General features: G+C 50.6%; 1 protein-coding gene across 2 annotated transcripts in view; it reads left to right on the forward strand.

Annotated features, from left to right (window-relative positions):
- Positions 1–7,695: 7,695 nt before the first annotated feature.
- Positions 7,696–26,449, forward strand: part of JADE2 (jade family PHD finger 2) — a 75,762-nt gene continuing 57,008 nt past the window's right edge. For both annotated transcript variants that reach the window (XM_080626861.1, XM_080626862.1), the window contains exons 1-3: positions 7,696–7,835; positions 14,586–14,643; positions 17,554–17,639. In XM_080626861.1, coding sequence (XP_080482987.1) covers positions 14,586–14,643; positions 17,554–17,639 — 144 coding nt within the window. In that variant the 5' untranslated portion in view covers positions 7,696–7,835. The remainder of the gene's footprint in view (positions 7,836–14,585; positions 14,644–17,553; positions 17,640–26,449) is intronic.

The following is a 26,449-nucleotide window of genomic DNA, read 5'->3' on the forward strand; positions in this document are numbered from 1 at the left end:
AATTCACCAAGCCAGGAGAGGGCTGCAGGGATTCCAGGTTGGTGGCCATTCTGGCTTTAGAGACAATGAAATGGGATGGCTGCAGCTCCCTTGGATTTACTTTGCTCCCAACTACGCAGCCTAAAAACAAACTAGAAAATTACAAATCCCATAAAACGTGGCTGTGTCAAACCCAGAATGACTGGAATTAAATTAGCAGGAGCACTCCAGAGGTGTTTGGGGCAGTGGATGCTCCCTGTCTGCTCCTCCTGGGTCACGATAAGCCTCCACCTGCAAGTGCTGTGCTTCAGTGGAAGTGGAGGAGGGAGTTCATGTGGTGGTTCTGGTGTTCTCCCGTCTTGGCACTGCCAGCACATGGACCTATGGTGCAAAAAGCACCTGAGATAGGACTCAGCAGCTCGCTCAGCAAAGCAATTTGTCGATGTGCATGAGCCTTACCTCAGTCCTGTTCTAACAGGAGACAAAAAAAGACCGGATCAATGTCTTCCATCAGAGGAGCAGAAGGCAGAGATGTTGTATCTGAAATCTTATTTACCCTCCCTCTCTCACAGCCCTTTGTACCTTCTGCTAATAAATAGTGCTGCCCATGCACAACTTGATCCAAACCCTGAAGAAATCAATAGGAATTGCCAGGTGCTCCATCCTCTGAAAATCAGATCATGCATTTATGTGTCTAAACATGGGGCTTTCGGAGCCAGCTTTTGAGCATCCTTTTCAGAATCTGGGATTGTGGCATTTTGTATCAGGTAGGTCCTGGCTATGTTCAGTCCTGATGAATAGTGGGTGAAGCTGTAAACCTCAAGAAATCCTTCACTTTCCACCTTCATCTCTTTCCCCCAAATGCATTAACACCTGATTTGTCCTTCTGGCTACTCTTAGGTCCTTCTGAATCATCATCACCCATCCCACATCTCTCTCTGCTCGCCGCATCCAGGATAAGTTTGCTGCTTGGGAGCATCGCTCAGGAGATGGAGTGTCTGTGTCAACCCCCCATGGTTAAGTCCAACCCTGTAAGCAAACCCTCGTCGCTTTATATATGACTTTTGGGTGAGATAAGTGGGTTTCCACTTTCAAAAAGGAAGCTCTCCACTTCAACATTTATTTTCTATAACTGCTCTGGCATTTATATTGCAACAGGAGCCTATTTGGTGACATTAGCTGATAAATATCGTGTTATACAGCCGCAATTTACAATGCATGTATTTTTAACAGAGCTTCTAAGCTAAATTAAATGCTTCTAAAATACGGTGCTTATGGAAAACTAATGCCTGCTCTAGCAATTTTGTTTTTCAGGGTACACTCTTTCTTTAAACCCAGATACCATCTTTATCCTGTCAGGCAGTAAATTATGCACTTGCACTTTCATAAACTCTCCCCTTGGGAACTTAGTCAATGAAATGGAAATGTCTTTTTCACACCTTCCAACTCCGGAGGAATACAGGGGAATAGCCAACTCGGTTATGAGCTGAATGTCTAGAGGGAATCCGTCTAAAATGTGGCTTAATGCAGTCCTGATGCATGTATTGCTTAGCATGTGTACTGCTCAGTGCATTGAATTGCGACTTACATCTTTAATGTCTCTCTTTGGTTTTAACTGAGAAAGTAATGGCGTGTTGTGTGGTGGGATCTGCAGGTAGGAAGACACCTGCTGGTACCTTGGTTGTTGGCCTCAGCAGCAGGAGGAGGAGAACCCTGTTGGCTTGCTCAGGGGAGTAAATCAGAACTGCTTTTACACCTATGTGGATCCTTCCCTGCATTGCATGGTGGGAATGAGCAGGGAAAAGGTTTACAATGGCATGTCCTGCCTCTGGGATAGCCTTTCATGAGGGAGGGAAGAGGTTCTTAGGTAGCTGAGCTGAATGATCCTTGTGGGTCCTTTCCAACTGAACTATTCTAAATCCACTTCTATTTTCATCATCCATCACCCAGAACTGCAGAGTTTGCCTGTAGCACTCAAACATCTTCATGTGAAGGTTTGAAGAACTGTTATCCCATCTCCATATCTAACATGGAAAGTTTGAAATGCCCCCAAAAAGGGAGCAAAGTGAGGAAGTGTGTAGGGGGAGTCTTCTGGGATGCCCAAGGATGTATCCAAAGCAGGAGGAGCTACAACAAGAGCATCACTGAAGCTGTTCAGCTGATCACGGATGCTCCTTATTTCCCCACATCCACCCTGTGAAAGCCCCAGTTCTTCCAGTCTGAGGACTGCATGAAACATGTGATATACTAGATGTACTTTGCAATAGAAGTGAACTTACAGGAAACAGGGAAACCAAAAACAACAGAAAACCAAGCTTAACATTTGGCAGGAAAAAAATCAGTGCATAAACTGCACAAGAACGTGAGCATCTTTGCACAAAACCACTTGTGGATGCATCCCTTAAAGGTAATCCCTTCAGAGAGAGAGGCTGCCATTTCTTTACAAGACATTAAAGCAGCTGTTGCTAGAACATAGGGAATGGTTGAGCTATCCATCAAGGGAAGGACATTTGTAATGTTATATCCACTGGGTTTTTTTGTTTACAGTTTATTTTGGTACCAAATTCCTACCTACTGCAGGTAATTGAGGCTGCAAACAAAATCTCGCTATCCTCTGAGCTGCCAAATCACATTTTCTCCTCCTGTAAGCACATTTTTCCTTAGCTTCAGAGAGGAACACAATTATGCCGAATGAATGAGAAAAGGGATTACTTTATATAATGACCGTAGCAGCCATCTCTCCCTTGATCTTTCCGCAGTAGCTCATTCTCAAAGATGGGAATGATTATTATTGTAATTTAGAACAGAGCTTGTTCTTTTTCCTTCTGCAGCATCTGCTTCCTACTCTCCAAATTAACACCTATTGTAATAAAACCTAAATATCCTCGTTGTAGGTGGGCTATTGGATGACCCTACCTGGGATATGGAGGCAAGTTTCATCATCTTTGTGTTCTCCTCCTGGAATGGCTGTGTATTGCTCCGGCCCTTGATAGAAATCAAAGTAGCCATGAGGCTATTTTGATGACTTCTGGCTACCAGAGGCCTTACAAGAGGGTATCTAAGGCAGTAAATGACCAGCCATGTGTCTCCTGGGCTGTTTTCAAGTTGTGAAACAGGCTGTTTCTGAAGGTCTTCAAAACAACATCGGACTTTCATGATACCTGAGGACTACTTGCACTCCTTTGGACATGCTCTATCTGGTGCTAATGTACTGCAGTAATCAAATTTGATGCCAACAAGGCGACTGGGTTTTCTTCTTCCTTCCCATGAGATCTGTCTGCACTGAATTTTCGCTGGTCCCAAGCCTTGGTCAGAAGCTTTATTACACCAAAGCATTGGGAGATGAACTATTTTATAAGCTTTGTGGTCCTAAAGCTGTTATAACAGTTTTCTAGTCCCAGCTGTAGGTGAGCCAATTCACCCCTAAAGTCAATGTGTTCACACCTTGTCATGCCAGCAACAGGTTTTAACTCTGCAGAACTCATCCAAAACTCATAGAGGTTCCATCCTTTGCTGTCAAATACCTGCTAATTCTACTTAGGTGCTCATTATTGAAAGGTTACCTGTATTTTTCCTTTTAGGTTTGCAAAAATAAGCACCGGTGAATGCAGATGAAAGGAAGACGTTGCTGTTTTCTTCCCTGGAGATTGTATTTCTCACTTGTTGCATAACTGCTTATTTTAGCATCAATCAGCTGAGCCTTTGTTGTGTAGACAACTCTGTCCTTTCAGAGGATTTGTGCAGTATCATTTCCTTCAAAATGCCTGGGTTTTGGTTGTTTTTATTATTAGATTTATTTCTTCTCTTGGCAAATGCCACCTGACAACGCCCTGTCAGAGCTCTTCCCAAGTGTTACATAAATGTCATGCTATGTAAGCTGAGTCTCATACAGATCATACACATGACCTTTCTGCAGAACCATCCTTCAGGTGTTACCTGTGTGTTTTGTTTGTGTGTGTTACATACATGCATGTATAGATGAGATTTGTTTAAGTGTGTATATATAGCAGCCAAAAATCTGTTCAGCTACTGACCAGGAAAGTACTCAAAATGCAGAAATGCCCAAATTCTTGTTGGCACAACTTTAATCTACACCCTTTTGTAGAAGCAGAAGATGATTGTAATTGCATGTTCACACACTGGTTTTCTTCTGCATCTCTATATGGTGTGCAGGGAGTGAGATGCAGCGAAGGGCTCTGCAATGCTGGCTTGTTCCTATTGTTCAGCACATGATCCTGGGCCTGAGCTCAGCACATTATCCACATGTGTGACCACTTCTGGGTTCCGCAGCAATAGGAAACACAGCTCCATTATTTCTGCGTGCACTTTTCAAAGGTAGAACAAGGTGCTCCTCTTCTGCATAGCAAAAAAGCATCCAGGTTGCATCGAGGGATGCTGTGACCTGCAGCGCACAACCCATCTGCACCAAGGAACTGGATTTTGACATTCCATGACCTCCTTTAGAGGGGTTGTCCAGAAGTCCTGGAGAAACGGCCAGAAGGGCTGTAGTGTGCTGCACAGGACCATTGCCAGGTTCCTCTGAACACAGGATTATTCATTTCCTCATGGCTTCTCCTACAGTCCTTTCCACTACACTGCGTCAGCAATTCAGCACCTTCATTAATCCTTCCCCAAGCACTCGTTATGAAGATGGGTCAGGGTGACACATGGATGGATTGAGGTCAGTTTTGACTAATTCAGAGTAGTCCATCTGAGAAGCAGAATGTCTGTGTTTTCAGAGCATTTAACATGATACAGCACTTCATACATGCAAGCGCAGCACCCGCTGCTTCCAGCTGTACTAAGATGGATGTCAGCAATTCAGGCGAAAGGTTTCAGGCTACAATGTGGGCAACACAGCCCTCAGCATCCAGAAGTTTGGTTTAATGACTTTGTTTGCATTACAAAGCCTGTGGCAAGGGCAAGGAGAGAATTCTCCTCTTTGGAAGAGTTTTATCCTGTCCTCAGCCTGTATCTTACAGCCCTTTCATTGCTCTGTGGGCAGCTTTTGGTTCTGAAGATGAAGATCTGGCCAAACTTTGTTTCCTACTTGACTTACAGAGCAGGTCCAAAGGGCTGCAGGTGTCATATGGAAAACAGATTGTATGTCATTAAGAACTGCATTAGAATACGCACGTGCAAGAAAGCCTCCATAAATTGGTATGGAATGCCCCACTTTGGATGTTTCTGACGTTGTGACCAAGTGACACAGTGACCTTTAAAATATCCCTTACTGCAGCCTGTGCACGGAGCTGAAGGGGGATCCATAGGTGAATTCCTGGCAGGGAGTGCACTGGGTGCCAGGGCAGTGGGGCTAACGGCTGCCAAGGCACTTAAGGCTGATGGGGACTGACAGAAAGGGGCTGTGTTCATGTGTCCCATTGCTGCTGTACTACAAGGAAAGGCTTTTCTTACCTGGAGGCTGAAGTTTCCCATCCTGGGGGGCTGCTGAGCAGCACCTTGAGAGACCTCAGCATCCAGAACCAGGCATGATTTTTGCTGTGTGTTGTGAGCTGCTGTTCTTTAAACCCAATAATAAGACTAATTTGGGTGGGTTTATCTAAAACCCCATAAAGGCTGTCTCACGCCAAGTTTTAAGACCCTATTTCTAGAGTTACAGTCCAAAAAACCACAGCAAGGCAGAGAATGACCAGCACAATACTCCCTTGCTTTCAGGCTTGGAAGAGCCAAAGGACTTGGAGCATTCAGACCACAGGCTGCCGAAGCAGAAAGTTGCAGCCTAATTCATTCAAGTTTGGTAAATTATGAGGGCTGTACAGCGGGGAGCATCTGCGCGCCTCAGCTGTGGTGGTTCTGTGGTCCCAATGGATTTGAACAACCGGGGAAGCTGGCCAGCTTAATGGATTTAAGAGACGATGGCAGCTTGTGACTGAAAGAGCATCTTTAACCTGGATTTAAACCTTCTGCAGCAACTGAAGCAGCGCAAGACAACTCCTGCAATGTGTTTGACTGTAGGGCCCCCGGGACTTCAAGGATGTGCGTGGTATAGACTGTGCCATGCAATTAGCACTGTTTTAATTGAAGAAAGCGGTTCTATCTCACAGCAGCGCTGCCACTGTTTGGAGTCCTGGGGAACGAGCTCCCACTGGGCAGAGCCCGAAACACCCCTTTGGGGTGCCTGGGGCAGGGGCACCCCAGGAAGCTGGGAAAGTTGGTGGGGGGGGGCATTCACACACACATACACGTTCTATAGACACACATGTACGTTCTATAGACACAGGCTCTATAGACACACATACGCTCTATAGACACATACACATTCTATAGATACACATATATGTTCTATAGACACACATATGCTCTACAGACACACATACACATTCTATAGACACACATGTTCTATAGACACACATATACATTCTATAGATGCACATACACGTTCTATAGACACACATACATGTTCTATAGACAAACATGCTCTATAGACACACACTTTCTATAGACACACATATACGTTCTATAGACACACATACATGTTCTATAGATACACATATATGTTCTATAGACACATATGCTCTATAGACACACATACACGTTCTATAGACACATATGCTCTATAGACACACATATAAGTTCTATAGATACACATATATGTTCTACAGACACACATACACGTTCTATAGATACACATATGTTCTATAGACACACATACACGTTCAATAGACACACATATATGTTCTATAGACATACATACACGTTCAATAGACGCACACACGTTCCATAGACACACATATACGTTCTATAGACACACACACACATTCTATACACACACACATATGGGCACACACACGGGGCTTCGCTGCTGCAGCCCCTCCGCGGCCCTCCCCGGCAATTCCCACGCCGCCGGCCCGCCCGCCCCGCGGCCGCGGAAGTTTGCTACGCGGGGAAGGGGGGTGTGTGGGGGGGATGGCTGGGGTGTGTGTAAACGTCTCCGCACCGCGTTCCCCGCCCGCTCCGCGATGGGCAAGAACCGTCTTTTTGACGCAGGAGAAATGGCAAATTTGAAGTACGTCATTAATATGGCGCCAAAAGGGCTGTTTTTTTTTTTTTTTTTTTTTTTTAAAGTATAAGCTTATTTTTTATTTTTTATTTTTTTTTTTCTTTAAGGAGCGGCCCCGTTTACGCGTGTGCGCAGCGCGGCGCGGAGCGGGGCGGGAGGTTGGGGAGGGGGGGAGTGGGGGGAAAGAGCCGTGAGTGCGGGTGTGTGCGGGGCCGGCGGGACGGCTGCGGGGCGGCTCCGGGGCTCCGGGCAGCGCCATGGGGCCCCGCCGGCCGGCGGCGGGGTGAGGGGCGGGCGGCAGCGGGCCGGGATGGGACCGGCGCTGCCCGCACCCGGCCCTGCCGCTGCGCCGCGGGGAGGACGGACGGGAAGAAACTGAACATTTGGGGCGGCCGAGGCGGCAGCAGCGGCGGCGGGAGGGGGAAGGGTTGGGGTTGGGGGGGGGGGGGGGTGGAAGCGCCGCCACCATTATCCGTCCCCGCTCCGAAAGTCGCTTCCCCGCCTCCCTGCCGGAGCCCGAGCGGCGGCGGCGGCGGGGCGAGGAGAGCGTGAGGAAGTGCGGGGTGAAAAAGAAAGAGAAACAGGCGGGCAGGGCTCGCCCGGCCGCGGCGGAGCGGCCATCTCGGCTGGGAGCGGGGCCGCATCCATGGAGTTACCGGGCGGGCGCTCCTAAAGGAGGGCCCCGGCGGCGCGGCCCCGGCAATGACACCGGATTGAGGCGGCGAGGGGGCTCTCCCGGCCGGGGACTGCGGGAGCATCCCCCCGCCCCCCGCCTCCTCCCCGCCCGTAACCCGAGAGACCGGCTCAACTCTTGGAGGACACTCTCCTGGCAAAGGTAAAGGCGCGGCGGGCGCGGGGCTGGTTTTCCCGCGGGAGGGGATTTCGCAGCTCCCGCGGCTTTTGCTGCCATTGATTTATTTCGTGAAAATCTTTATTTTTTATTTATTTCTCTTTTTTTTTTGTGTGTGTGTGTGTGTGTGTGTGTCTGTGTGTCCCCTCCACCCCCACCCCCCCAAGCGCTGCGAGGCGGGGGATGTGCAGCATTTCCAGGGGCGGATTGCGCATGTTGGTCACTCCTGTTTTAAAGTGTACGAGGGAGGCAGCGGGAACGTAAACACCAACTTTTCCAGGGTCGGCTCCCGGCTCCGCCGCTGTTGTTTTGATTCCATTCTCTATTTACTTGTTATTTATCCTCCCCCCCCAACCACCACCACCCCGAATTAATGACTGCGGCAGAGGCAGCCCTGCGCTCTCCCTGCCCGCCGCGGGGCGGGAGCGCGCTCCGCGGCTCCGCGGGGCGATGCGCGGCCCCGGGGGGGGGGGGGGGGGGGGGAGGGTGTTAAAGATCCGCGGTTCCCGCTGCCGGCGGAGCGGGCGCGCAGCGCTGCGCGGGGCCGGGATGGCGCTGCCCGGGGGCGTGGCGGTGCCGGCTCCCGCCTGCCCTTCCCTCGCTCCTTTCCTCCTTTCCTCCCCACCGCCGCGCCTCGGGGCTTTCCCCGCCGCTTGCCCCCGATGGGTCCCCGGGATGCTCCCCCCCCCCTCCGCGCATCACCCAGGGGCAAACACATCCCCCCCTGGTCCCCCGCGCCGTGGGGGTCCTGCGTGGTGCTGCACCCCCCCCCCCCCTCCGCCCCAACCCGGAACCTCCTCATCCTCCTCATCCTCCGGGGACCCCGCGCCGCTTCCCTCCTGCCGAACGGGGCAGCGCTTTGCAACGGGATGCGGGGTGGGATGGAACCCTTACCTGCAGCCCCGGGGTGGGATTGAGCTCTCAGCCGCCCCAGGGTGGGATGCAGGATGGGATGGAGCTCTTAGCTGCCTCCCCGGGGTAGGATGGGGTGAGATAGAGCCTGTAGCTGCTGGCCCGGGGTGGGATGGGATCCTTACCTTCGGCTCCCTGGCTGCCACCTGGCTGGTGGAAGCACCGACCTGGAGTTGGGAAGCGCTGCAGAGGCAGGGGAGCTCCTGAATTGACAGCCTCGGGTGCAGTTAGGAGGAGAGAAATTATATATATATATATTTCCATACCTGTACATCTTGAGCGCTGAGTGGGAAGGGAAGGATGGCATTCAGAGGGAAAATTCCCAGCTCCTGCTCTCAGCACCCACGGTGAATATCGTTTACTGATGGGTTGGAGCCGAGACCCTCCTACCGCTGGGACATTGCTCCGAGGGGAGTTTGCTTGGGAAAGGAAAAAAATGGGTGATCTCAGCCTTTCTCCCAGGGGTAAGGAGCCTCGCTCTTAGGAATGGTGTTTGACCTTTAAGCGTTTATTGGCTACCGAGGTTAAAATAAGCTTGAGATAGAAGTAAAAATAGCTTGCCGAAAGGTTAAATCAAAGGTTACATTTGTTTTTCCTAGGAAAATTGAGGGCTGATGGCCAAAAATAAAGGCTTGGAGTAAAGCATGGGAGGAGGGTACACGTTAGGTCTGTAGGCAGGGAGATGCAATTCAGTGGAAGTATTGGTGGCTGCTGGTAGTGTTTGACACCCAAGTTCGGGAAGTTGGTGGATGGGTGGTCCCCGGAGGGAGGTATTTCAAATAAGATGTGGTCTTTGCCTGTTTCTGGGTGTTTGGTACAAAGATTGGTGTGCCCATAGCAACTGTTGATTCTCCTCTGGGCTGGGGATGCTCAGAGAGCTGTAGGATGGGGCGGCTGACTGTGGGCAAGGAGATGGGTCCCTGTGTCCCTGTATCCCTGTGTCCCTGCCTGCTTCCTCCTGCCCGAAGGCAGGGGTGGCCCCGAGTGCCCGCAGTAACCTTTCTGATTACCTGTGCTCTGCCTGGGCTTGCTGAAGGAAAAGCATGGCTAATTAGAGGGTAAGGAGTCAGAAGAGGCAAGCAAAGTTATAAATGTCAGTAGTAAAGGAATAAAACCAAAAACATCCCCTTGTAGACGTGGAAAAGGGCAAAGCACAGGAAGTAAACGGGGCTTGGTTTGTTTTAAATTTAAATGAGATGAAGTTTTGCCCCAGGGAGCCAAGGCAGGGGTGCAGTGGAGGAGAGGAGGAATGGCTCTCCCTTCACCTGGGCAGTTGAGTTCTTGCTTGAGAGCAGGACAACAGGCTGTGGAGGAGGCAGAGGAGCTGCAGGGACAGGCTCCCACTGCCCAGGAAATTACTGTTCTGGGTACCAGCCTCGTGCCTTTCCACATTGACACTTCACAGGGTTACCAGGGAGGTTAGGAGAGGAGCAGGGTGGCTTCCCTGCTCTAAGATGTAAGGGCTGCGCACCAGGATCTGTTGGCACAGCCGCTGCGCATCCTTCGGTCAACAAGTTTGTCCTTCTGTTGTTGTGAAATTAGGGCTGTGCCTGCATTGGGGGATGCTGCTGCTCCTTCAGAGCCTCCTACAGCAGTGCTTGGCTCCAAAATGGTTAATGAAAAGGAAATCCTATGGGGACAACCGTTGTACCATCAAGGCTGGGACCTTCCAGCCCTCCACCCTTCCTATAGTTATGCTTTCTTATACCGGCCCTCTTACACTTTCTAACAACTGGCTGGTGTTCCTAGACAGAGCAAAGGAATAGTTCGGGCAGAGGGGATGCACTGAGAGCAGCCCCTCGGCTCCACGGTACCCACCGGGGTGCAGGCAATGGGACGGGGTGGGTGCAGGACCGGGTGTCCCCGGGTGTCGGGGGTCCCTGGGAGCGGGGTGCGGGCTGGCCGGAGCGGTGTGGGTGCCGCTGGGGGCACTCTCTTTCTGTTTGTGTTCCTATTTCTGTGCTGGAAGAACAAACAGGGAAGTGGTTTTTCTGCAGTCTCATTGCAGCTCGCAAACAGAGCACATCATTCAGCCGGTGTTGCTCAACTGTCACAGCGTCAGAGGTGACGGCAAAGGGGGGACCGAGCGCGGCGCATCCCCGAGCGTTGCGGGTGGGTGCTGGGGAGAGGCGATGACATGATGACAAATACTTGGGGTTTTTGGGGTTTTGTACTGCAACTGCTGCAGGTTTCTGTGCCTGTTCCCTGTGGGAGCAGTGAGCGCAAGCATGGATGCATTTCTCTGCTCACCACAGTCCAGAGTGGTTCATTCTCGCAAACAGCCCCTGCGTAGGGTGTTGTGATGCTGCTGGGAGCTCCCATGTGGACTCGATGTGCCAAAGAGTTTACAGGGAGCTGGGAGACACCACAGTTCCCCAGGGATTGTGGAGGGGTCTGGAGAGGATGAGGAGCTGTTTGCTGGATGAGGTTGGATGATGGTTTAGTGTGGATGGGAGCAGTGGGGAAGCGGGGCAGGAGCTCAGGATCTGAGCATCTCTCTGTGTGTGAAGAAGAGTTCTGCTGCCTTCACCTCTCCTTGGTTGCATGGGCTGGGCAGAACTGCATCTCCAAAAGCTCCTCTCCAGCCCCTTCCCTGCTGGAGCAGGCAGCCTGAGGCCATCACCTCAAATCTCTCTAATTTGTCCTTGGCATTAGTGATTTACATTTGTTTAGGCTGATGGAGGGCCATCATCTTCCGTGGTTTAGCGTTTATCTGCCTTTCTCAGCTTGAACAAAGGCGATGCTGAGCATGTGTTAAGTTTGCAGGCAGTTTTTGAGTTCGCAGGCCTTAGAGCTGGGCTTTGCCTGTGGGTTTGAGTTGCGGACACTTCAGGGGATGTTCATTTGTTTAGGAAAGAAACCCACATCTGTTTCTGTTTGATTTTTCTAAGCAAGCATACCTAGAAACCTTCCTCTTGGTTTCTGACTCTGTAAGAGCTGGGGTTTGGGCCAGGTTTGACCTAACAGTGACCTGCTCGAAGTATTACAAAGTTTGTTGGTATTTGTTGATGACTTTAATGATGATGCCATGCAGGGAATGGGTCACTTCAAGGTGAAATTAGCTTCTAATGTAAACAGAAGAGTCATTTTGGAGCAGAGACTGTGTTTTGTGGAGACTCGAAATGGCTGGGATGTGCACCAAGTGAATTGTTTCTATGAGCTCGGTGTGGGGCTTGTTGGGGCTGGAGCTCCAGCACTTGGCTGGGATGTGGCAGTGGGTCCCTGTGCTGGGTTCCAATGGCTTAGCCAGCGACCAGCAGACTTCATAACGCTGTGCTCCAGGTGGAAAAATGGCTCAATTACTACTTGTACAGTAAATCCTTCTGCTAAGAACCATACTATTTCACTGCTCAGGAAGATGAGTCCATCAGAAAACAGCATCTTCTTAGCACTGCCTGGAAGTTACCATTTTTTGAAAGGGCTTGGCTGAACCCTGTGGATTTTGCCCCAGATTTTGCTCCCTTCAGGCACAGGGCACCTGTGGGGCTGTTGTGTGCCATCTCCATCCCAGGCAGCAGTTGCTTTTTGTGCTGCTGTGTTCAGAGATGTCAGCGCTTTGCTCAAGCCAGGATTTCATTCAGAGCAATTTAATGCAATTTGGTTCAGAGGATGCTGTCTTGGATCCTGCCAAACAGTGGCAAAATGATTTCCTGAAGTCGAGCTGCTATTTTACCTGCAGTGTGAACCACTGCTCTGTGTGAATATAAATCCATACTGTTACACAGTGAGCATGTAACAGTATGTTGTGTAGGACAGAAGCAGGATGCAAAGGGACCAAGCTCAACTAAAGGGATGATCAGTGCATCTTCTCACATCTGCATCAGAGCCAAAACCAGTCCCAGCATCCTGACAGCTGTGCTGTTCATTAATCATGCACCTTTTTCCCTCCCTTGGAAGGAAAGTGATGCCCACGGCACTGTCTTGCTGTAAAGGCAAAGATGGGAAGCACTGGAAATCTCACTGGTTATCAGTAGCATTTCTTTGCTTCAGCTCAGGTGTTTCTTTTCCCTGTTGACTTTGGTTTATTTAATCTCTGTAGCGAGGAACTCCAGAAGCAATAAAAGCCCAGCTCCAGCTTTGTGCTCTGCTTGCCACTTCAAACCAGTAGGAACCAGTTTAGAAGGTTCAGGTCGAATTCCCACTAACAGTAAGTAAACTGCAGTTAGAGCCCTCTTCAATATCGCTTTCCCCAAGCAAAATCTGATGGCTGCTTGGAACAAGGCTGGTTTAATAACATCTGTTTCCCCTGGAATCCATGGGGGAAAGTATTGATATTGCCATACTCTTAAGGAGCATTCTAAGTCTTGTTTTGACAGGGCAATGCCTTACCACAACACTGATAGTTAAAGGTTTATGATACTTGGTAGTATTATCCCTTATAATGGTGTGATAAAACATAGCACATATAGTGTAAAATACAGGCATTGCAAAGGTTCTATATGCTTATGTGGGGCTATTCCTGTTGTCTGGGGGGGATGGCATGCTCTAGCCTCCTATCCACTCTGCGTGCTTCTAGTACCTGCTGTGACCAAACCACACAAGAGCAGTGTTTTATTGTCCTTCCCACTTTCCAGTTGCGGAAGCAGCAGTGTGTGTGCCATGTCAGCACCCTTAGGTTCTTACAAAGTATCTCAGAAACCACTAGGAAGGTGTCCACGAGGTTAACATTGTTTTCTGTGGGTGTATTTTAGCTCACAGCCTCTTGGAGAGGTCTCTGGTCCATGGGTAACCCTTTCCACCCAGCGCTCCCTAAGCCCTGTGTTGGGGTCACACTGATCAGCCACCAGCCACACTGATAAACTGGGGTCTTCAGAAGTTTAAAATCTCTTCTTTCTTTCTTTTTCCCTTCCTCCTTTTCCCTCTTCCTTGTCTTTTCCCCCTTGCTTCTTCCTTCTTTCTTTTTCCATCACCTACTGATAAAGGTACTTAACTTCCAACTCCAAATGCTTGGTTCCTGAGGGGCGACTTCAGGAGAACCCTCTGATTTCAAGTGTTTCTATGGTTTGTCCATAGTCACAAAGCAAACCAGCAGCCAAGCTTGAAATGGGTCTTCTGTCCTCCCAGTTGATGCAGTGGTACCCACTGCCGTGGTTTGTCTCTGAGAGGATGGAGAGCTCACAGCAGCTGTGCAGAAGCCGCTTGCTCACCCCTGGGGCTGCACTGAAGCAGGCAGAGCAGCTCTGGGTGATGGGAAGCGTGCTTCAGGCTTGGCTAGAGCGTGCTGGCTGTGTGACAGAGACACCAGAAGTCTTAGAAGTGGATGCTGCCTGAGTGGGAAGATGAGTCAGAGGGTAAAACCCCAGGCTTATTGTACACAGGGGTCCTCTTCGGCTCTGGGATGCTCGGACTTCCCCCTGCAGCCATACTGAAAGTGCGCAGGGTTTCTGTTCTACGTGTGCACTTCTCAAAGTTGCAGCCTGGATGGGTGGCTCCCAGCGGGGATGTCTTTTGTCCCATGCAACAGCATCGTGGTCCCTGGTGGGGCATCCTTAGGTGGTGATGCTCCTGCAGCAAGAGAGCCATTGGTTGTGAATCCTGCGTAGGCAAATCGCCATGCAAAGCTGGGTGATCGTAGAATAGCGTCTACTCGCTGGTCCTCCTAGGAGAAGGGAAAGCTGGTTGAGATACTGACACCCTTATAGAAAAGCCCTATGAGGGTTGTTTTCTTCCTGTTTTTAAGCCCCTGGGTAGGTGTGTGTGTGAGGGTAAGTGCTGGCTGGTGCTGGGGTAACTTGGTGTGCTGATATGCAGAGATAACAGTGACTTGGTGCTGAGGTGGGTTTCCTGGCCATCAAGTATAATGTTCAATTTCTTTTGTTACAGATGGAAGAAAAACGACGCAAGTACTCGATCAGCAGTGATAACTCAGACACCACTGACAGTAAGACCTTTAATTCAAGGCTTTGAATGAGATTCACCTCCAGCAGGGAAAAGGCTTGAATAATTACTTTGCAAAGAGTGGAGGAAACTGCATTTACTGGGAAGTCTCCGCACGATGAATTGTGTGCGGGGCTGGGTTTGTCAGAGATGCAGCAACAACCTGATAGCAATTTAAGTGCCTGGCTGTGGCTCTGTACTGATGAGAGTGTCTCCCTCTGTGAGGAGCCCGGAGCCGCTAATGGCAAATCTGCTAACGAAGCAAATACCCTTTGTAGGCAAGTTGTCCTTTCCTGCTGCAGCCTGACACTGGTTAGCTCTTGATTGAGTTGTACTGGGGCAAAGGGAAGTTTTTAGTGGAGTCAGGATAAAACCGGAGCCACCTTGTTCCCTGCTTGCGAGCTGAAGAGTGATGTGGGAAAAGGGATGAGGTTCAAGCCAGCAGAGCTTGCAAGCCCACGCTTGCTATTCACCATCTACCTCACTTCATCCTCATTCAGGAAGGCACAGAAGCATGTGCTCAACAATAAACATGTGCTGGATTTTGGCTATAAATAGAGCGCTTCCCTCTCCCACTTCTTCCAGGGTTTCACCCAGTGCAGGCATACCGCAGTGCCTTCGTGTTCAGTACCCTCCAGGCACCAGTCTAATCCCTTGTCTGGGCTCCCGAGTTTCTCACTGGTTCCTCTTGGTTTCTTCACGAATGTCACAGTAATTTCATCGGGGCCGTGCTGGGAATTTGCTCTCCACACTTTACAGGATCTGGCTGCTGGATACCCGAGAACGAAAGGGACTTTGCTAAAGACACTAAAACTTCTGGGCCTTTTCCTAACAGGATGATGGGGAGATTACAGGGGGTTACGGAAGGGCTGATCTCGCTGGGTTTGCCTGCCGTTCCCACAGCTATAGCCAAAAACCCTGTCAGCCTGAGTGGAGTTTGCACCATTGCCGCCGATGGGAACCTGCTGTTTGGCTGCTGGAGGGGACCCCCATCCTGCTGGAGCCATGGGGAGGGGTCTGGGGGCTGAGCCGTGCTTATGGGAAGTGCTTCAGGCTCTGTCAGCACCGCTGGCTTCTCGTAAAAGGAAACATCTCTATCTCAGAGGAGGGTTTGTTTTGGAAGCCGTGCTCCAAACTTCCCGTCTCCTAATCCCCACATGCTCAAAGGCTTACGGAGCCGAGCCGTGCTAGCTGGCTGCTCTGCCTTTCGGGGTAAGGCATCTTTAATCACGGTATTAAACAACATGGCCTTATCTCTATTGGGCTTGGATATTCCTGCTGCAGGTGATATCTAAGCTGTTGACAAATGCTCTCCGGCAGGATAACTGTAAACAAAGTGATGACCTTCCTTTTGATTCCTCTGCCAGGAAAGGATGGCAGTGGCACGTTATCTAAGCCTGTGTAGTTGTAGCACCACGTTGTAGCTAGAGAAGAGGGGGCAAGGTGGAAGTTAGTGCCTCAGTCTCTCAGTATAAGCTGTGGATCTGGTGCTGCAATGCTCTGAGCAGCTCACTGAGTCCAGTGGCGTTTCCCGGCGGCTGCAGCCTGGGACTTCAGCCGTGGGCTTTCCCTATGGAGTCCTGTTATGTACTGAAATGATTAAAGAAAGGCGTTTGTGTGGAGCCCACCAATGATACCTAGCTTGACACTGCAGTCAGAAAACCAGCTGTCCTTTGGGGATGACTGATGCCATCAGATCTGGGCTTCATTTCACGCAGTACAAGAAAGCGAGTGCATCCGGCAAAGAGTGCAGGGTGAACCAGTGCCCCCTCCTCTGTAAGCAGGAATAGGCACATGAGGTTTATTTGGACTCATGAGGGACTCAATGGCCTGAGCTGGCAGAGGAAGGGACATTTCCCACCGCAGTGATACTGCATCAGGGACAGCCCTGGTCCCTTGGGACAGCTGAGCTTCTGGGCAGAGCTCCTGAAGCCCTTGTGTGCATGGCTCCATTGGGTTTGGCAGTTCCTTATGTGCATGGTGGTGTTTCCTCCTGTTCAGACATCCAAGGGTAAAATCAGTGTTAAATAGACTTATTGATGGTTAATTTGTTGTACCCCCCCAAAACATTTCTGTGTAGTGGAATCTGGGGGGGTCCTGCTCTGCAGAAGACCCAGCTGCCCTCATCATTATGGAAAGGTTCCAATAATTAGTTTATAACTTCTTATTGCAGAATACATATCTTTGGGGTTTGTAGTGATAGTAACACACATGGGTTGGAAACAAAGATTTATAACGTCATGGTCCCAGCACATTCCAGGCTTCCGCTGCCCTTGCCTTGTGGAAGGTGATGATAATGCTTCAGTCAGGATGAGGAGAGTCCATTGATAATGTTCCCAGAGGAAAGAAATCCCAAACCCCAAAGCAAATGCTGTCTTCCTGCTGAAAAGTGTAAATTCATTTCCTTGATGTGTCCTGTTGCATGGTTCCCAGCAGGTGCTGAACAGCCATGGGAATGGTCAGTCCTGGCATGGACCCAATTTGAGCAGTGTTTCTGACCATGGGGTCTGAAGTCTTTGGGCAGTTCAGGTCCTTGTCTTTAAGCATCCTTGTTAGAAAACTTCTAGTCTTACCTCCTGAATTCCTGATCCCAGCAGATCCCAGGAATGAGCCCTTGTTCATTCCCCCTTATAGGCCCTTCTTACTCATGTCTTTAGGTTTCTCATTTCTAATGTTTGCATTCCAGAACCCTCTGTTTCAATCATCTATAGCAGCAGGAAAGTGATGTTAATCTCTTTTGGTGAAGTACCCTGGGATGTGCACACCAATAACGCCATGTCAATGTATTACTGCCTCTTAGTGTTGACCCAAAGTGTTGGTTGAGGCTGTAGTAGTGGCAGTGGGGCTGGGGACAAAGATGGGGAATAAAATGGATCTATTTTCCAGGTAACCTGTCTCTGTTGCCTTGTTGCAGGTCACACGACCTCTGCCTCCAGATGCTCCAAGATTCCAAACACCAAATCCCCCTGGTCACGGCAGAAGGAGAAGAAGCCCTCTGAGGTACGTGGGCTTTTGCTAGAGGAGAGCTTTTCTTTAGGGAAAATCCAGATGTGGTGGCAACCAGTGTGCCCACAGCTGCCCGCGGGTGGTGGGTACCAGGACAGGGTATCCTCCAGGGAGCTGGAGCCAGTGGTGCCTTGGCCTTAGCCTTGTGCTTGGCTCTGCTGGGAGGGAGCAGGCAGAGGTACCCTGCAGACATCTCTGATGGAGGGTGAGGGGTTCTTGTGCTCACTGCATCCCTGTTGATGCGAGTGGGGAGAGGTGGAGTTTGGGAGGTCCTGCAGTATCAGGATAGCTACATGCTGAGGTTCCCTGGTTTGGTGCCCACCTGGATGCCCTTTCATGAACAGCTCAGGTCATAGCACTGGTGCCAGGAAGGGTGGCTCAGTGGCACAGGGCTCCTCCCCGTGAGCAAGTGGGAGGTTCAGGGCTGTGAAATGAGACACGGCACAGCTGAGTTGCAGATCATATTGGGTTGGGTTCCTCGTGTCACGGGGCTCAAGGGCATTGAGCTGAGGTCATTGGTGCCTGACTTTGCTGTAGGGTTTTCCCTCGCTCCTGGCTGGCACAGGGCAGTGCTGCCTGCCCCGGGGCATTGCCCTGGTTGCCCTTTCCAGCTCTGTGTTGCAGGGACCGCGACCGGGTCGGAGGAACTCTGCTTCCCAAGGACCGTGCTGGAAGGGATGATGCTGTGCCCTGTTTTCCCTCACGTGCCTCGGATACATTTCCACTAGACATGGAAACTATACCAGGCATGAGCTGCTGTTGTAGCAACTGCAGTGTTTAGTGGTGGTCACCTTGCTTTCAAGAGCAGCGTGAGCAAAGCCAGAGGGACGTTGTTCTTGCATTCCCTTTCCTCTGGACCGGGGTTTGGAGTCAAACAGAGCTATGTTTAGAAGCAGGTGAGGCTGGCATGGCTGATGCCTGCTCACAGGCTGTAAACTCCATCCCAAACCCCCACGTTACACCTCTCCTGAGGCTGTGGCTAAGCACAGACCTCTCTAACATCCTCCCTTTGCATCATGCTGAGTAGAGATTTTGAGGTTTTCCTGTGGTCACTGCGTGAATCACAGCTGCGCTTGGCTCTTGCCACTCTGACACATTTACATTGGTACATCTAGCGTATCGGCGATGGACAGAGACTTTAAAAGTCTGAGTTGTTTGTGCTTTGGATAAAGAGAGGGGCTGAAAAGCTGTTATTACCAGCTGAGGTAGTTGGAAACTCTCCAGAGAACAAAGAACCAGGGTGCAGATGTCACTGGCTGCTGACAAGGCTGTCGGGAAGTTGTGCATTAGGGTTGATAATGCCATTTTTTGGTTATAGATGTGTCTCTTGAAATGGGTGAGGGTGTAATCTGTGAGCTAATCCCCCATTGAAAAACTGAAGCATTTCGGGCATCTCCTCCTGCTGGGACACTGTTATCCCTTCTCTGAAATAACTGCCCATCCCTGTGCCTGATGTGTCCATAAAGGCATCAGATTTGACATGGAGGTGCCTTCAGGGGCCCTGCAGAGGTGCTCATCAGTAGACCTGGTCACATGTGCAAGGATGTGACTTGTGACACCCACAGTTTACCTGTCTGCTAATGAAGTTACTGGACAGAAGTCCCAAGACTCCCAAGTGAAAACACTTCTGCACTTGAAGGATGTTCAGACCCGGATCCAAGTTTTGCTGCTGTACAACAGCTGGAGTGAAAACTAGATCTCAGTCCACAGCACCCGGCGAGACATCAGATGGGGAGCCTGCAGAGCTTATCTCTCTGCTTCATGCCCTGTTATACCCTGAGGACAGTTCTCAGTGAAATGTAGCTCTGGAACAAATAAAGTGAAGCAAAAGCTTAACAGTGCGCAGCTTAGCAACAGTTGGGACAGAAAGTGAACCTCGGTGGCACATCTGAACTGAAACTCCAGGGGAATTTGGGGAGGCCGTGAGTAATGACTCAAGCTGGAGCTGGGCCAGGATGCTCAAGCTCACAAACCGTCTTTTACAAGAGCGTGGTGGGAACCTGAGCAGATGGGAGCAGCCCAGGTCTCAGCTGGCCTCCCCTTACCCTGCATCTCCCCTGCGGCTGCTGGCATCCGGCTCTGCCCGAATTCAGCTCCAGGTGAAACCCAGGGGTCAGGAGAGCACATCCGTGGGGTTGGATGTGGGATTGCTGCACACAGCAGGTCCAAGACCTGTAGCAACGCATGGTAATGGTTTGGAGGTCATCCCAGTGAGCGCTGGTTTATGGATTTCCTCTAGGACAGCATCTTCCATCGTTTTCCATGAGTGACCCAATGTTTCTTGCTGTGAGCATCCAAGTGTGGGATCCAATGTCTGTCACCTCTGAAACCTGCAAGGTTTGGCATGTCCCAGGAGATTTCTTGCTGGAGCCCTGAAGCATTTCAGGCACAGATAGGGATGAGCATCGTGTCCTGCTGGAGCAAGTACTGAGAAGCGTAAAGCATAAACCACACCACTGTCAAACTGCTTCACGTGAAATAGTAAAGTACCTTTCTCTTTGCTGTCTATTGAGGATGGAAGCCACAGGAGGGTAGCAGGGAGAGCATGATGAATGTATTATCAGATATTGAACCCCCCTTGGGGCAGCGTGACCCAGGCATTTTGGGCTGGCGCAGCCTTTCGAACAGTAACTCAAACTCCAGGTTTACACATGGATTGTAGCTTTATCAAGAGCTGAGCTGCTGTCGAGGCAAGGAGGTTCTGGGGATGTCCAGAGGGGTGGTGATGCTGGAGGCCAGGCTGGGGGAGCAGGGGGTTGTGTGCATGGAGAGCTGTCCCTCTCAAAGTCATGTCCCCGTTGCTCTGCGAGCCGCAGTCTGCATTCCCCCTGCCAACCCGAGCAGGAGATGAAACAACTCAAAAGCATTAGTGTTCCATAGTTATTAGCCAGGTCAGGGGGTGATGTTTATTATGAAAGACTCTGTGAGAAGGGATTAACTTTACACATTAAAAACCACCCGATACAAGGCATCTGGAAAAACAAGCTTCTTACCATGGAAAAGTACTGAGCTGTTTGTAAACATCCGCCAAGGGGGCCATTGCCAGCGAGGGCGATTATATTTATCTGTGCCTGTCACGGGGCTCTGCCCGGGCCCTTTCCTGATGTGTCCCAGGCACCAAGCCTCTGTCCCGGCTGCCTCCCTTGCAGAGGTGACACTTGTCCTCTCCTACCCCAAGCATGGGCAGCGGAGACCTCAGGGCTGAGCTCCAGTGTGATGCCAACGGTGCCCCAGGCATGGGCATGGCTTTGTTGCCCTGCCGGTAGGCAGAGGATGGATGTGGGCAGGTGCCAGCAGCTTCTTGCATCTGCATTGATGGGAGTCTACCAATCTGGTCATTTTAATTAATCCCATTAGAGCTTGTTTGTCTCTGAACTTGGCCTCAAATGGAGCGTGGTGGTCGGTGCCCATCCCTGGGTGCTGCTGGCCAAGGAGCTCAGTGATGCTGGTTGTGCTCCCTGCTCCAGCAGCTGGAGGGAGGAGGATGCTCATTCAGGTCCTCCCTTGTTTTGAGTGCTGAATCTGCAGCGGGGAGTAAGATGTGCCTGAAGTGTGGGTTTCTGCTGCTTTTAGTGGCGCATTAGGGCAATCCTGCCCCCGGCTGTAGGGCTGCTGGGGATATGAGCGCAAGCCTCGCTGGTTAGACTGCAGTCATCAAGTCCTCTCTCCTGTTCCTGACAGGGAGCAGTTGTCAGTGTCTAAGGAGAGAATACAGGAACAAGGCCAGTGTGTAGTGATAGCTGCCGGTTCTATCTGCCAGCTCCCAGCCATCAGCAGCCTGGGGACTCCCTCAGATGCTGCCTCTGAATCACTGCCTTAGCCGGGGTGTCAGTCCTGAGCTCCTCAGCTACTTGGGATGCAAACCACTACCCTGCAGTGAGTTGCACTGATAGAATATATAGTGGGGAGGAAAAGAGCCCTGCTTTTTGTGCTAACCACCTGCCTGGCAGCCCTGCAGCCATCCTGCTCCGAGCTGCAGAGCCCTGTGTGGTCTCAGCTGTCCTCAATGGGCGCTGCGCCTCTCACCGGACATCCTCATCACCCTTCTCCTTCGGTCCAGACCTTCTGGAAGCGAGGGGACCGCAGCTGCAGGCAGGGTTCAAGATGAAGGGGAAACCACAAGATTTATACAATTTACATTATTTTCTGCTTGCTTGTTTAGATACTACTTCCGTGTTTTGAAAGATGCCTTTTTATATCTCTTTACAAGGATTTAACCCTTTTAACAAACATCCTCCTTGTTTTCCTTCTAAAACCTTCTAAAAGGTAACTGTTAGTGCATCAAATCTTTTTTTTTCCCCTGCAATAAGTATATCATGGCCCAGTGCAATGTGAATTTAGTCCCTGGGCTTTCCATGCTTGACGAAGGGCTTTTATGAGGATGGCTAAGCAAGACTGGACATGCTTTTGCTGGGCTGGATGAGGAGTAAATCTGCCTCTGTTGAAAGATTTGACTGCAGTGGCTTTGTCACTTTTCCCGAGCTGACATGGGAATAGCAGATTAATACCATTGTGTTCTGAATGCTGAGAAGGGCCAGACAAAAATGCTTCTTGTTCCTATTTTAAATTCTGTTGTTCGCTGGATCTTTAACATTCAGCATTTCGAGAGGAAACAAGACTAGATGAAGAGATAGCAAGCTGGCTCCCAAATGAGCACGAGAGTAAGTGTTTTTTCCCCCACAGGCAGATAGTATCACTGCTTACACACACAAACCAGGCATTGCTGTGCTTCAGAGCCTTGCTACTGAGCATCGCTGCTCCTCTCCTCTTGGAAAGGGCTGGAAAAGTGTGATATAATGGCAAGGAAATAGGGCTGGAGGGGAGCAGGGCTGGCCAGCCAAGGGCTGCACCCGCGGAGGTGCCGGCTCAAGCTGATACGAAGACAGTTTGTACAACCAAAAACTATTCCCAGGGCTCCCATTGTTCCCGTTGTTTTCTCTTTCTCTGAAAATCCTTGTGACTCATGAGCTACAGCAAACAATTTTATGCTTGAGAGAGTGAAGGGCTGATAGCACTGGCTGGAAACGAGCAGGGAGCCCTGCAGATGAGGCAGCCGGAGACACCTCTGGTCCTGGTGTGGAAGGAGGAAGGGGGTTATGGTTGTGGGGTACACAGGACGCAGCTGCCTTGGGAGAAGAGTGCTGGACCAAAACCTAAGGCAAGCCTGTTATCTTGGTGTCAGAAAGCATTCCCGCATCCTTTATGTGCTGACCTGCTGCTGCCAGTCTTGCTATGGAGAGGTGGTCCATGTGAGATCCCATATGGCACTGTGGATGTGAGGGCACTGTGTGAGCATCGCAGATGTGTTATAGGGTTATAGGAGGGAATAGATTCAAATTGGGTTATAGGAGGGAATAGATTCAAATGTGAGATTTGGGATGCAGGCTGTGGTCAACACCTCTCTCTGCCTCACGAGCACATTGTGATTTCCACCATGCACTTGATTCTGAGCGATGGGCTTCATTTCTTACGCTTCAAACCAGTGCTTTGCAGTGTAGAGTGCTTTGGAAAGGTGTGTTTTATCCTAAAACTGTCAGGGATATAGATGTTACTGCCTATTAAAAGAATTGCATCCCATGCTGGGAATGGGAGGAGGGTCGGAGCTCATCCTTCCACCCCTAGAGAAAGGTCTAAAAGCCCCAAGGGTGCAGGGGGAAATGTGTAACACAACTCCTGCTGCCTCAGCAAGCCCTGTGCGGGGGGACCTGTCCTGCTGGAGCCCATCTGTGCCCGGCTGAGCCTCGTGCTGCCTTCAGAGCTGGTTTTCACCCAGGCTGGTTTGCAGACCTCAAAGCACCCGTGCTGGGTGCTGCCGAGGTCGTGCCACCTCGCCGGGTGCGCTCATCCATGCGGATCCTGCACGGCAGTCCCTGGGCTGGCTGCTGCTTCCAAAGCTAATTAAAACCAGTGCTAGATGAGTGTTTCTTCTCGTTTCGAGTTAAAGCCCAAACCAGATACAGCTCTTTGGCTCCAGCCCAGGAGCTGGTTTCGTATGAGTGGAAAGTCTTTGCTGCAGGATCTGAATGTGGTGTTTTCGGGTTGGTGTTTGGAGTTAAGGGAGTAATTGGCAGGCTCAGACCGATGGTGCAGCCACTTGAAAAGCTGAGATCTTGACAGAGCACATAAAGTGAGGGCTGAATGGTGGTGAGATTGATGGGCCACTCTATTAGAAGGATTGTGAGTGAGTCAAAGAACCTGGAAATCAATATGAGGATTGCACAGAAAGGTGGTGAAGTACAGACAGGGGTGGTCAGCTGTGGAGGACACAGAGGAGGAGGAGATGGAATGCTGCTGCAAAGCATTGCAGTCTGGGAGCGCTCTGCTTAAGGGAGGGATGAGAGTGCAGTTTGTGATGCCGTGTGGCATTCCCATTGCCTTTCCCTTTGTAGTGAGGCACCGTGTGCCATGGCATCTCCTTCCAGGGGTAGGTGTTTCTCTCAGAGGTTGTCCAGGCGTTGGACAAATTGATGTCGGTCCATCAAGAGCTCATGGAGATGCCTCGCAGCCGTCTGGGGGTGTAGGGAATGGCTGTGTCTGATGGGTGAAGCAGTAGATCGAAGCTGAACAAGGGGCATGCGGCTCAGGCAGGAGCTGAATCCAGCCCATGCCCTGCAGGTCTTTGCCATAACCACAGGAACATCCTTCCCACACCAAGCTGGATCCAAGTAAAGCATTAGGATGTGAAGATTGGAAGATGTGTAATATTTAATTAGCTTGGGGGGATTTTTTTATTTTGAGATAAAATCAATTCAGCTTTTGCTTCACAACAGCGAATTACAGAAGTAACAGAGAAGACTGATGTATCCCTGTGGAATGTGATGGCTTTGGTGTCCCAGTGACTTTTGATGTTCCTGGACCTCCAGGACCCGCTGTCCTGGGAGGCAATCACTCCAGCACTGCAAGCTGGTGGGATGAAAGCATGGGAAGATAGAGATCTGTAATACAGGCTTGCCTGGCTGGTGAGATGTGAGTACCAAGGCCTGAAGGCTCACAGACCTTAGAAATGAAGCCAGGCTGGAGCAGTTGGATCTGCAGGACCAGGCTGTGGTGGCGCTGGTGGTGCTTGGGACAGGAGGGATGAGCTCAGATCTGGTGCTGCCCAGTAGTTCTTTGGTCCAGGGAGCAGTATGAAGGCATATCTCGGGCTATTGCAATTGCACTTCTTTTTCCCCATCTCTAAAGCTGATGCTAGCAAAGGGCGAGGTTGGTCCCTGGGCATTGATGTGATGCATCTCCGAGCATCACTGAATCCTGCCTGCGGTTCCCGAGCAAGCAGAGGTAATAAAGGGAACGTCTCGGTTTGGCCTTCGCTGTTGCCACAGATCGATAGGCAATAAACTGAATCCGCTGCCGGCCTGGAAGGGGAGGCCGGAGCCTGGCCAGGGCTGGGGGGGAAACGGGGCAGCCGAGACAATTTGTCAGCTCCTGCGGCCGGGGAGAAACAGTAAACACTCTATTGAGGGAAAATTGCTTGTTTTCTGGTACCCAACTTCCTCTTCACCGCCAGGTCCTCGGTTCATCAGCGCCCAATTTATCCTTTATTTGCTTTTCATAAATAATTCAGAGGAGTTTGAGTAGAATAATTGAGTCTTTTCCCAACCCTAATCCCAGACAATTCAAAACAAAAAGACATTTAGATTACAATTTGAGCGTATTAGCTGTTGGGAGATTTCCAGACAACTGATCTGCTTTCCTTTACAATTTCTGTGCCGTTTCGCTCGTTTCTAAAGTGTTCTGCTTTGATAGTTAATAATTTGAGCATTTCCAGCTCCTCATGAAAAGACAGAGGCGTCGCTGTGATAAAGCACGGCCGCGCGCACGCTGCCTTTGGATGGGCAAGCTTATCTGTTTTCCAAGAAGGAACTAAATAAATGAAGTCGTGAGATTGCAAATCCAGCCCTCGATGTGGCTTATCATCTGCAGGGAAAGAGATACAATCGCGCTGATTTGGCTTAAAATTAAGACTTAAGCTTCTGCGGTGATGTGAGCCGAAAAGCCAGAAGGGATGAGTTTGGGGAAGACTTAATGCAGGAAAACATGAGCTTGGGATCTGCTCCATGCAGGGGGGAGAAATTAGACCGCGGGCTGATCTCCAGGCTGTGCTTTCCAGTGCAGAGGCTATGGGGTACGTTTGGCAGTTTGCTGGAGGGTTTTGCATCTGCTGAGGGTGTTGCAGAGCATTGGTGAGGCTGGTCCTGCTGGTTCAGAGTGGTGGTGAGCAGTGTGGGATGCATGGCCAGCTCAGCTGCCTGTGGGATGCTCCAGAGTGCCTGGACTGCCAAAGCCATGACCTCAGCTAACAGCTGAGAGCACTAAGGAGGTTACCTAAGTAATAGCTGTAAGCAGGGCAAAATGTGTTTAGTTTCTGACATGAGGATCTGGCAGCAGCCCTTGGGGGGACCAGGCTCCCCAGCAGCTCTGCCAGCTCCTCCTTAGTCTGCTTGCACGATGCAGTTCAGGCTCCCCGTGATGCTCTTCATCAGTAGGAGGAAGGTGGTGGGCCAGGCATTGACATAAACCCACTGTGGCTGCCCACGCCTGGTGTTACAGCAAAGCAATGGGGCTCATCACCTCTCAAGCTCTCTCCTGGTGCTGACTTTGCACAAGAGAGTGGGGAATCCTTGTTTGGGGTAAGGCTCTGGAAAGGTGCTGCAGTGGGTGCCAGCATCCCAGGGAGAGAGGATGCTGGGGGTATTTATGACATGGCTGGACCCTCTGGAGGGTTGCAAAGTGCAGTCCTATGTCCCCCATCACTGCTCCTGTGCTGGCTGCCAGGTCGTGTGCCTGCAGCAGCAGTATGAACA

This window comes from Psittacula echo, assembly GCF_963264785.1.
Source record: "Psittacula echo genome assembly, chromosome: 11".
In the NCBI taxonomy this organism is placed as follows: Eukaryota; Metazoa; Chordata; class Aves; order Psittaciformes; family Psittacidae; genus Psittacula; species Psittacula echo.